This window comes from Struthio camelus, chromosome 1, assembly GCF_040807025.1.
Source record: "Struthio camelus isolate bStrCam1 chromosome 1, bStrCam1.hap1, whole genome shotgun sequence".
NCBI classification, from domain to species: domain Eukaryota; kingdom Metazoa; phylum Chordata; class Aves; order Struthioniformes; family Struthionidae; genus Struthio; species Struthio camelus.
The window spans coordinates 200,343,001-200,356,076 of record NC_090942.1 but is presented as its reverse complement, the minus strand read 5'-3'; the positions used below and the strand labels follow the sequence as shown (position 1 = coordinate 200,356,076).

The following is a 13,076-nucleotide window of genomic DNA, read 5'->3' as shown; positions in this document are numbered from 1 at the left end:
GAATCTTGCATATTAAAAAATCAGTCATCTCAGTGAGTGGCTTTCAGTGACTGCTCAAAGTTGCATATGAAGTCCCCACATAAAGATGAGACTATAGCTCCATTAAAACATTAATTTATGGAAAACTATGTGTCATTGCTTAGCTTTCTGTCCAAACAGACACAATTTAAGGGTAAGGATCAAGGTAAAACTGTGATTCTAGAACTGGGGCAGCGATCATGTTCAAGCTGGCAAATGTCCTTGTCACATCCTTCAATAGCACACGAAGAGACTCTTCTTGTTTTCATATTTTAACAAACAGCCTGCCTATGTGTCACTTACCAGTTTATATTTCAATAAGTAGCTCTCATACTTATTACTAGATTTCTATATTTATAGATAATTGCCACTTTCTAAATGTGGATGCATCAGAACATTCATAAGTTTTGGTCCATAAAATTAAGAGAAGAGGACAACTTACAGGGAGGTTTTTTTCCTAGTTTTTTTTTTAAACCAATTCTAGTAACTGTGTGTCTACTCTCTCTTGATATTTATCAGTACAGTAACAGAATGAGTTTCATTAATATCAGTCATCAGAATGATAAGTAAGAGATTGATAACAAAAACAGGTTACAGAAACAGCAAAAAATAAAAGGAAAACATTAAACCTATTTTTCCCTTTCAGTTTCAGGATTATGACTTTGACCTTAAAACATCGAGATGTTGTAACCTTTTGTCTTCTCTCATATTTAGGAATGATTACATTAATGACCTATCCTAAAAGTTATCATTAGCCTAAGTGCTCCATGAACTATCACTTTGTAAACAAAATCAGAATGAAATCTTACACCAGAAAACAGATCCTTTGTAATAGCACCTGTAGACATTATGCTGCTACATCATGCAGTAGTCATTCTTACAAAACCCATCAGTTTTTTTTTCAGCAGTTCCTGAAGTCAAACCATTTATTCATCTGTTTCTGAACCTGCAAACACTTATAAACACCCACTGATGGAAACATATTCATATACACAGCTAACACATATGAGTCTTCTCAATGTTATGGCCCAAGCTGCATCCAAGGTCTTCTTCAGAAGAGGGAATAAAATTCTGCAGTTTGCCCCATAAATTTTTCTGCCCATAAATTGCCATTGTGCCTGAGAGCTGTGAGAGGCTGCCAAGTGCCACCACAGGCCTTTTCCTAGCACCACACTGCCTGCAGACACCGTTCACTGCTCTGAGCGCACCTTCGTGAGGCCTGCTGGTTTGTGAGACCTTCCAGAAGCAGCCTATAGAGACCGATCATGTCACAGACGATACTGACTTACTGGTCAGAATACAGTACCCCTTCACGTACAGGATGATTGCAGAGGTTACATGATATAAAAGGTCAAATTACACGTCACTATATTTATGAGTGATTTGTGACATGCTGGGATACTTGATGCAAGGAGTCATTCGTCAGATTTGATTCCCTTCTTAGAAATCCAGACCGCCTGCTGTGAAAAACCCTTCCAGAAACACTGAAAAGCATGGTATGAGTTTACAAGTGCTCGTATTACAATAATTCTCATGGTTTAGGATGTGAAAAAAACATGATAGCCTGATAATTACAATTCTAGGACCAGGGAACACGTTTATCTCTAGTAGGTACTAGATCTTACCTGTTACAATAAAGCTCACGTTTCTTTCGGCTTTCCCCACTTTATTGGCTGCTATACAGCTGTAGATTCCAGAAGATTTGGCTTCAGCTACAACCAGAGTGCTAGCAGTCTGCGAAAGAAAGAAGAGGTTTAGCTCTCAGTGGATTAGGAACTTGTTTAAAAGCTTCCCTTCTCTTTTTACTAACTCACTCCTATGATTCAGTCTCTCCATTCATTGGGTGACAAGCACCACTGAGGCTAAGTAAAGGAGATGTCACCATATAAATTTTTGGAAAGGATGGAAGAATAAAAAGAAACAAGCTCCTCTGGAGACCATCATATTATCAGAGCCACCACAACCAAAAATCTTTGTATGTGTCTTTCAGGTTGATTTATCTCTTGCTGATGTAATGATAAGTTACAGAACATGGTTCACCCTAGGGGACGACCAGCCTGCAGGGCAGCCAGTCAGCAAAGGGACTAGGTGAGGATCAACTCAGACACTTGGACAACTCTAGGAAAAGAGTAGCTGCATTTGGCACTAAACACATCTGATTTCTCTTTCATTCTCTTATAACTGTCAGGCAAAAAAGCGTAGGGGCAAAACAGACATTTGCTCTTTATTTTAGGGGGGATTATCTCCTCTTCTTTGATTCAATATTTCTATCATTAAACAATAATCTCTTGGGTTTTTTTACGTTGTACTCTGGCACCACATTAATGCGCAACTGAGACATGGGGCATGCACCTGGGTCTCAGCAGTGGGACGTGCTGTTGGATGCCACAGTGTCTTGGTTTTCTATATTTGTGTCTCTGCCTTAGTTCTTCTGCAAAACACGCACTGGTGGGAGTTACAGCCAGAACTGTGATAGTGATGAAAGGAAATTGTGTGGCCATGACATTTCGTTTTTTGAATTATTTGAGATTTTTTTTTCTAAAAACTTTCAAAATAATTTTTCTGCAATTAACACATTCTTCCTTTAAGTCTGTTTGATTGTTGGAGTCCAGACACAAGCTCAGGAGGGTGAGTACATGCTAAATAAAGACCAGTTATCTGAATTTCTTTATAAACACTGGCTCAGCATTCACACTGCTTCTATGTCTCCTATTCAGAGACTTTATGGCCTTCCCCAAACCCCTTGCTGTAACCCCTATATAATATAGACCTCCTGGTATCCAAAAATATTCTTTAACAGAGAGAGACTAGTACTTTTCCTGCTACTCAAGCAAACATAGTGGAGTTTTGGCTAGATTGTTTGTTTTAGAAAGCTGCCTTGTGGCAAATTCAAGACTAAAAGTCATGCTAATGGCATGCCTACCCTGTTAAGCTGCCTCAATGGTCAATTATCTGTCTGCTAACAAGCTACATCTCATTTTCAATTAGAATTTTTCTAACTTACCTTTTTAGCTTTTCTATGAGATGAAAGAGGCTCAATAATACCAGATAGATAATTACAGCCCTTGAAAAAAGTTATCCTGTTTTGCTAAATTCAGTAGACTGACCTCTATAAATTCCTAATTATAAAGCATGGGTCCAGCCCTGTATATATTTTGTCATTCTCTTTGAATGCCATCCAGTTTTTAAACATTATTTCATAAAGTGTGGACACAGGGATCAGAGAAGGATTCCTGCAGCCCTTTTTGCCAACATTAGTTGGAATAGAAGGAAGTCCTGTAACATTTGCCAGAGGGCTAATGAGGGTGGTTAAACACTGCTTCTGCCAGTTCAGACTTTCCACCACAAAATTAGGCTTTCTTGTGCCTCTTCATATGACCTCATAACAACTTTACAAAGATAGAAATAATGACACAAAATGCACAGTAAAGGAAAATGAGGATCTCACTTTCTAACTCCAGGGTGCCTGATCTTTATCCTACTACACTATGAACCAGAGTGTTTCTGAGCCTGAGCAGTACACAGCAAATATTCCTCCCACAATAATGATTAGGATTTTTGGGGGGTAGTCTCAAAGAGTGCATTGTTCTGATACTGTCAGGTATTAGCTTTTAATGGAAAATTTTCCATAATGTCTGCGTTTTACTGCTCTGGCCCACTGTGATGTGATTATTACTTTTATTAGACTGAGGTCTGCATATACGCTTGCACCTAAGCAGTATGAATGTAGTTACTGATCTGAGTGCTTATAAGTTATGTCTATCCTCATATATTACGTGACACTAGGAAACATTCCTGGGCACCAAAACTCAGTGTTAAATTGTTAACATGTCCCCAGTACTGTTTTGGTTTGGACCGACTTGCATCCTCCCAAATACTCCTCTAGCACAGACCAGCCAACACTCCCAACAGGCAGCCTTCAAGCAACCACTCTCTTCTGGAGGATGAAAGAGATTAATGTTATGAACGCTGGCCATTCTACACATGCTGTCCTTAGTGCCAAGGAGCAGTCATCAGTACATTTACTTGACTAATACAGAGATAACCATAGCATCTAGGAATAAGGAAGACTAGCTTTGCAACGGAACAGAATCTTTTAGCAACACCATGTCTATGCACACATCTTTTAGCTTATAAATTAGCCATAAGGATAAGATAACATCTCTTTAAGTAGTTTGTGAGCCCTCCAGTGGTACAGACTGTACTCTGCATTGTGGATGCCAGCCAAAACCCACCAGAGAAGCAGCATGTACAAAACTAAGCCTGGCATATTTTTGTTTATTGAGCAATTATGGTTATTCAAGATCAGTGTGTGCTGTGTGGTGCCTCTATACAGTTATTGCTACAAAAGGAGGAAGAGAAAAAACAGCTCTTGCAGGTTTGCATCGTCCATCTTGTCAATGGATCATAAGGATGTTTTAGGCCCTGGACTGGCAACCACATTATACACAGAAAGTCTGAATCAAGTTACCATAAGGAGATAGAATATAACAAATCCTTCCAGGCATGCTTGGCATCTTGAATGTACTCATTCATCTACAAACCTCATTTACCACGAAAGCTCTGATCCTTTCTTCCTCCTTTCTATACTCACCTCACCTGAAGCACTGTGCTAAAGGTTTATTTCAGAGGTGGGGGGTTAGGGAAGTGAATCATGTATTGCTGCTGCTTCTGCCAGCAAAAAAAGAGGTGTAAAACAGACCATGATATGGAAGAGGAAATTGCAGAGTTGTCCATAATGGAAACTGATGAGGAAAAGAGTGGGGAAAAGAGAAGGCAAAGCAACTGCCAACAATCAGTCTTTGTGCTCTGGAAGCAGGATGGACTGATCTTTCCCTGAGGTGTCTCCTTGAAACTCACTCTTCCCATAATAGTTTAAATAAAGGATTGTGACTGCTCCAGCTGATGGCAGCCATACAAGTGAAGATTTCACAAAATGGCTGGTACCATGACTCTTTCCTTTCCCCTAGAAGGCCTCTACAGACACATGCATAAACATGCTCCATTCAGGGACTGCTGTGCCAATTCCTCTGAACAGCCCATATATTTAAAAGACAAATATTGCCCTTTCAGCATTGAGCAGATTAGTGCAAGTCTGCCAAATGTTGTTGATACCCTCCTAGTTATGCTTTTAAGAAAATATATTCGTTAAAAAACTGGGAAGCAAATGATATTATGCTCTCCCACTGCCTTACAAGCAGTCATGCACACTGTATTTGTCTAAGGCTAAAGGGGAAAGACTAGTTAGGAAGATTCATGTTGAAATATTGGCGACACACCACTGGATTGTTCCGATTGTGCCAAAAATGTTCTATGATCAGCATGCCTCACATCTTGGCAAGGAGCATCAGTGCAAAACATATGGACAACATGCTTCACCCTCAGAACTGCCACTATGTCCAGAGAAGAAACTCTCACTGACATATCTCTAGTAGCAGGACATTAAGCACAGGACAGTACCTTCTTCATTGCAGTTTAGACTGTTGTTTAGCAAGCAGAGCTGCATTTTCTCACTGCATCGCATGTTGTCCTGCTTGAACAGGCCATGAGACTGAGTGCATCCAGCTGACTCACACGGACATCAGGATACAAACAGCTAAGTACCACCATACGCGCTCCCTGTACTTTCTCAGTGCTCTACACAGAATGAAGTACTGTTTGATTCATGCCTGTCTCGTGCCCCAAAGGAGGTCATTGCTTTTAGGAGCAGGAAGGAGTTACAGCTCAGCAGAGGCAGGTGCCAAATTCTGCTGGTTTTAATATTACCAAGCACTAGGCTCAGCTGGCACCTCTGAAGTGATCTATTTAAAAGTGCTGACAGCAATTCTAGTAGCACTCAGGAGGGCCCCAAGAGAAGTTACAATGTGCTGAAAGAGAGGGAAGCTAAACTCCCAGTGCTATCTTTAGCCTGCCTTCCTAAGAAAGTTAGACTTACGTGATCACACTGTCTGTCTGCCAGTGCCCTCTCCTTCCCTCCATCATCAGTGATTTCTGAACCTGTGGCCTGATTTCAACTAAGACTGACAGACTTCTCAAAGCTAATAAGATCTTATGTGTTGCATGAAAACCAGCTGCTGGGTACAAGAGAAAAAATAAAATGAGCGCTGTTGCAGGGTGAGACAAATAGCTACCTCTTCTGGTTTGGGTGCCACCTGGCCAATCAGCATGGACATATTGGTCAGAAAACTGGCATCAGTAGAGACTGAGAACAGACACAACAAATGCTTCCTTTTCTCCAGCTAGTAATAATGGGACACTGAACAGAGCTAGAGGTTCAGGGCTTGACATAAAAGGTGCAGGAGGGAGAGACCCATCCTATTCTCCATGGTGACACCTTACCTGTCAGTTCTGTGGTGCACTGACTCCCTTAACTACCCTGCATTCCACCTTTATGTTGCACATAAGTTTTTACATAAGTTCACAGTTTTTAATACCATCCACAGTCAGCACATGCCAGGTTGACCCACCACTGTCAGTCAAATCAGAGATGTACATGAGCAAGTCTAGATTTGGTTTTTCAGAATCTTCTAACAGGGGCATTACTTTCCATTTTCTCTGAAGTCAAGCGGCTTTGTCAGTCACAAGGGATGGGGCTATTACAAACTTGTGTCAATAAGGTGCTTATGCAATGGCAAATAGGGCCATCTATATATCTATCTATATCTATCTATATAGATATTTATATAGATATAGATAGAGACATAGGCATATATGTAGATACAGATATAGATAGATATCTACATAGATATCTACCTATCTATAGATAGATATATGCATATACTTATATATACACACATACAGGAGAACAGAGTCAAATGTATATGCATATATATATATACATATATGTAGTGATATAGCTGTGGATGAATAAATATGTGTATAAAGCCATTATGATAAACCACAACTTCATGGATTGATATTCTTTATACAGTGTTCCTGGAGGGACCTACTATGACATAGACCTCGCTTTTGCGATACCTGCTACTGTCAGTGGGATACCAATATTTTCTAGCAGCAGATGAATGGGGCACTTAGGGACCAGATGTTCCATTTCAGGTTCTGAAGAACGTAGTTCTAGTGTGTTATTTCTCCAAACCAAGCTTTTTTGACCCACTTGCTTCGACTTTTCCTTGTACCCCCTCAGCCTACCTGTCTACCATCTCCTTTCTCTTGAATTTACCATCATTTGTTCTTAGCCACTACCTTCTAGTCTCTTTCACCTGAACTCCTCTTCCTAGCCCCCTTCCAGGCATTCTCCATCCCCAGGGTCTCTGTCCAGCCCCTACAGTGCTTTGTCCCTGGGATCTCTGTACAAGGAGTATTAACTCCTTCTTTTGCAGCTACTGATAAAGAAAAGTTTGTCTATGCACACAGGAGACAACACGTATATACTATAGTGATACAAAGTAATACGCCAGCTCTTTATATCTTCTTATTGCAGGTCATTCACAAATTGACATTTTAATCACTCTGATCACTCTAAGAATAATAATCAGTATTAGCCATGAGTTATATTTAGCAGTTGATTTTATCTGGAAAAGCTGTGAAGTGATGTTTTTTAGCAGCTGAATGACAAGAGTTTCTGTGATCAGTTTACGTGATAAACTTAAGAATAGTGTAACGTTGTAGGAAGTCACTGAAAACGTCTAACAAAATTAGAATGAAACTTTGGGTGTGGGAATCAAATCACTTAAAGAGTTGTCTCATGATTAAGTATTATGGCTCATGTCACAAATTTCTTCCATTATACCACTCAGGTTTCTCAATGTCCGTTTAGAGAGGTTTCAACGGAAATGTTACTAATACACTGTCGTCGTCACGGTTTCTCTCTGTCACTAAAGAATAGTGTAGCACAGGCTTCCTGCATTAATTTAACCATACAGACACAGGGTCTGAGGTTTCTATAATTTAAAAAATATACTTGTGGCTACCTCTGTAACCACAGACAAACAAATAACATCTACCTACCACGGCAAAAGGCCAGACCTGAGGGACTCAGACGTTGCACATTCTGGAAATCAGTGAAACTGGCACTATATCTTTAAGTAAGGTGAAAATGGCTACCCTGGTTTCTAAAAGGAAACCTTTTGACTATTCCTTGTTCATTTCTTCTCTTGATTACAATAATCTCATCCTCTGGTCACCTCCATTTCCCCTTTTATTCTAACCTAATTGTGCAGCACTGAGCGTCTTCATCGATTTCCTACTGCTTTGTCTTCTACTACTTTGCTGTTTCCACTGAGCTTTAAGACTCTTTTTTACCATGCTTGCTATGCTTGGATGTGGAAATGGGGTAAACACTCTGTTTTGATAGGAGGACTCCATTGATGTGGAAGGGCCTCAGAGAGCTGCTGATAGCTGTTTGCAGTAGCAGAACTGCTCACAGTAGCAGTTCATCAGAGCCACACAGTTGTGATGACATGCTGCATTCAGTGAGCTCACTGCTATTGACGTTCTTACAATATCCCAGCTGATGAGGAAGAATTTTGTCTGAACTGGATGACATGTGAATCAGAAGTCGATCAGAAGGCTCTGTCTGCACACCACATTTTTCCTAACAGCATTTCACCAAAAAACATGAAAAAGATGGGCAAAAAGACTATTTCACTAACCCCCTCTTCCCCGTAAAGACTAGTACGGATAAAGTAGGACAGACCTTTCTGCGATGAGCTAAATAGCATGAAGACAAGGAATACCAAGGAGAACCACTGAGTTTCATTGCAAAACTTTCTATGTTACCTATGCAGGGACCATCCCTTGATTCATTTTTGAGTACTTTTTAAAAAACAGTTGCTTGCCACAGTGTTCGAACAAAATCTGCAGTCCTGCAGCAAGGACCCATCGTTAGCATCTTCCTCCAAGGAGGAACTTGTTCACTGTTGCCTGGAATTTGTTCTGACATTTCAGCCACTCCTCTTCTGCTGTCTCCAAAACGCATGGCACACAAGGAGAATGAGGTCTGGTTATTAGATGGCTCCTTCTGCATCCTGTGGGCAGGTAGGACTTCATTCATAGCATGGCTAGATGCCTTCTGGAAAACAACTGGTTCTCGTTGCCTTATGTTCATCATTCCTCCTTGGAATACCACCTGTCTTCCTTTACCTCAAATAATTCTCCTTTTCTCCTTCAAATCCCTCTCTATATCTCATTTTCCCTGTGCTTTCCTATGACAGTTTCCCTTAGGAAGCTGTTTGCTCCCATCTTCGCCTTGATCTTCGACCATGTAGAGGTGGCCAGCTAAGCAGAGCACATGCCTCACAGGGACCCACCCCATTCCCATGCACTGGAACAGTGCCATGAACAGCTGTGGTAACGCCTAAAAAATACAATAGCAGGAGAAAATGCACTCTCAGGCCTGATTCCTGGCTGCATACAAAGCCCTGTTTATGCTGTGGTGTGTGAAAAGGACCTAACATGACAGTAATTACAATTTATACCAATTTTCATCTAAAGACAGCTGAAGGCATCCATCAAGAAAAGAAGACCTAATATCTCCTTTGTCCTTCACTTGGAAGAACAAGAAGCTTTTCAGGATGCTAGAAAATTACAGGTCTAGAATAAGGTAGGCTTTCAGCTCTATAATCATGTTAGTCATTACTGCCACGAATCAAACTAGACTGAAACCAGATCCTGTGATAGTGGCAAACCATTGTGGATCTCAGCCAGAGCGCTTGCACAGCACAGGTTACCTACCCAACCACATCAAATCATTCTGATGATGAATCCAATAAAGTGCAGGTGATCAAGGGCATCTTTTAGGAAAACATCTTGATTTAAAGGTTATAACTGATGTAGAACCTTCCAAAGCTCTTGGCAAGCTAATCTCATTGGCTCTCTCTCCACTATTAGACAACAGCTCAGGACCGGATCAGTCATCTTTCAGCAGTACCTGCACGTCACCACGACCCATAAAGGTAGTTCTGATGTTTGACTCTGACTAGACACCTAACATTGAGATAGTTAATGCAGACAGGATGAATCCCACCACGCAGTCTCTAACTGAGATCACTCTTAAAAACTTTCCATCTACAATCCAGATTAATTTGTTCCTTTAAATTTTTTTCTTGTAAAAGAAGATCTGATCATCTAGCAGCCTTGGACCACATCTGTGAATAAATTCTCTAATGAGAGTAAACTGTTTTATTCTCATAAGAAAAACAGCGGGAAATTGTGCAATGGCACAAAATGAAGACAAGATGGCCTGGAACTCTATGCCTGTGTTCTTGAGTTGCCCCAAGATACTGCAGACCAGCTCTAAGTAACTAAATGTGCTGAACCCCACCAATACACTCTCCTGTCATCTCTCTTACCGTAGTATGACTGCATGCAGAGATAAGTTCACCTCTGCATCTCAGTAGATAAATACCGAACTCTGTCTTTGCATGTGCAGAAGTTATCTGCATGCACGCAGGTCTTCAAAAGTTAACAATGTAACAATACTGGCTTTTTCACTCAATAGCAGCTTGAAGTATCTTTTCAACTGATGTTTTCACACAAAAGAGTTATTTTCTCCCAGTAATCATACCTTATTTTTGCCCTCAATTACTGCCGTTCGTGCTGTGATGCTCTGGATTCTGTTTCCTATGCTGCTGCCAGATTTCAAGATGAAAGATCCTTCGGTATAGGAGCAAAAGCCATGTCTGAAGACAACAAAAATTAGGTGAGTCTTTATTGATTTGGTAATAGACTGAAACATTCAATACATGAGCTTAAACAATTCTTCTAGAGCCAATGATCACCCAGGAGAACTGCAGGTGCTGTGATCACTAGGCAACTATATTTACGTTTCATAAAATCTTGAGGTTTGGAGCCTGAAAATCAGATCCACTTCTGCAATCCCTCCCAAATATAATTTCCCCGGCATCAGTGTTAACATTTAACCCACCATAGGTTAAATTTAGAGTCAGGTTAGAATTTATAATCTGAACCTAAATACAGGGCTATGCGAGACCAATGTCCCATTTCCAACGCTCCTGAGTTTTCAGCCATTATGAGAGTTCAGGCTTGGCTTTAAGTATGAGTTTGCATTATTTTCAGCCTTAAAATTCAAGATAACTTAAATTTTTTTCAAGTTCTATTCCATAACGTATTGGATGAAATTTCATAATATGCAGGTTCTTTTTGTTACCATGGAAAATGATGTGAGTTCTCATTTCTGATTATCAATACTGTGATTCAATGACTGCAAGATGCATAATAAAAATATGCAGAATCTTTCAAATTATCAAAATACAATTTAAAAAAAACTATCTTTAACTGCCAAAGAGATTCAAATGTTCATTTTACCTGAAAAAATCAAAGAATTTGATTCTTTGCTAATGAATGGAAATTTCAGGAAAAAGAAGTTTTTGCCTTACACAACAAATTGGCTTATAATCAGAACATTCAGGTGTGGTCATGGTAGAGCTAATTTGTTTCCCAAAGCCTAATTTGGTACACATGGAAATAAGCATGTTGGAATGCTTCTTAAATTCTGTCCATCCCTATTGTTCTTTCAGGACATCTAGTTTTGTTTTTTATCCAAAATCTAGTTATTGCTTTTTTAATTCCAGCTTGAATAGTAGAACTTAACCCTTCACCAGGGTCAAGCTCTTTCAAATACAGTATGTTCCTTTGATCTACCATGGATTTTAAAGATAACAATTGTAGCATCCATAATCAAGTTGTTCCGACATACATACATGGGTTGTTTGCAGAAGTGACCTTTACAGCCTGGTGACTGGGTAACTTGCAATCATGACCAAAGAATGAGGTTCATTTCCCTTCAGCTAACTGTGCAGTTTGCTTAAACTCTGAATTGTTTATAGTATCCGTTATATGCTAGCTTTATGTGATTGCTTTTAGTTGTATAGCGTTGTGTCAAACTGACCAGTGTGTTAGCTGATATTACAGCTTAAAGAAATGACAGTATGTAAACTTACTTGGACTGTAATCACAAGCATAGATATATAATCGTCCGCCTAAATTTCTTAATGTGTATTGAGAGACTCAGTGAGCTAAACAAGTCAAACAACAGGAGCAGGCCGTGGTCATTCATGCACAGAGAGAGGACAGGGAGCAACAGCATGGCAAGAAAGCCCTAACCACACGATCATTTATTTCACAGATTGCAGACCCTGGTTTTAAAGCCAGTTTTGAAGAAACAGTTGTGGTCAGAGTGGTGAAAGACAGCTGTATGAAGACAGCTGATCTATTCAGATGGGGGGGAAAAAAAGATTAAAAATTATTTAGAGAGGTAGATCCCATTTATTTTGCACATTTAATGCTTTTAAAAAGTCTTGTCTTGTAAGAGCTCAGGAGAAATGTCAATATAGGTGGGCCAGTGACTTTTCCCTGCCATAGCAGATTTCAGAACTTAGTTCATGATGTATCAGAGGCATAAAAATAGGCAGTACCAAAGACGCATCCTTGTGACTGGATATTGCAGCAATCTCTGTATAGAAAGATAGAGGCTCCAGAATCTCGTTTCATTTATACTAACGAGTCATTTTTTTATTTTCATCCTTTCAGATAGGTGAAAATTTTATTTTTCCTTACAGAATATATTCATGTTTCTTTGTTACAATGTTGAAAATTTGTCCTCTGTGCAATTAACGTCCTTACTGAGAAACACGTTCTGGAAAAGGACTGGGAGAAGGTATAATGCATATTCAGAAATCACTTCTCCATCTCCAATCTCATTTCTTTCAGCTCTGTGACCCTTAGGTTTACTTATTATTATATTCTTCCTTGTAGGTCCTTGAAAAGGAGTTGCAATGTCTTAGGGGTGAGGACAGTGTTATGTGCTTGTTAATGCCTAATACAATGGGGTGCTGATTACTTGTTAATACCATAACACAAACTATCATCATAATTACAATAACAGCACAATAACAATGAAAACACATGTAAAACACAAGATGAAATATTAGCCCTGGAGGCACATATGTGAACTCTGCTAACTGCACATACCATATTATCTTCAAACTGCCAATTACAATGCTAATGCCATTATAGTAGAAAATCGAATACACTTACTTAATAGCTGTTGCCCATGGCTTTAATTTAAAAAAAAAGGA

General features: G+C 39.7%; 1 protein-coding gene across 2 annotated transcripts in view; it reads right to left on the bottom strand.

Annotated features, from left to right (window-relative positions):
• FLT1 (fms related receptor tyrosine kinase 1) overlaps positions 1 to 13,076 on the bottom strand; it is a 112,481-nt gene that overhangs the window by 46,084 nt on the left and 53,321 nt on the right. For both annotated transcript variants that reach the window (XM_068930165.1, XM_068930166.1), the window contains exons 11-12: positions 10,544 to 10,658; positions 1,644 to 1,752 (exon numbers count right to left, since the gene is read on the bottom strand). In XM_068930165.1, the coding sequence (XP_068786266.1) occupies positions 1,644 to 1,752; positions 10,544 to 10,658 (224 nt within the window). The remainder of the gene's footprint in view (positions 1 to 1,643; positions 1,753 to 10,543; positions 10,659 to 13,076) is intronic.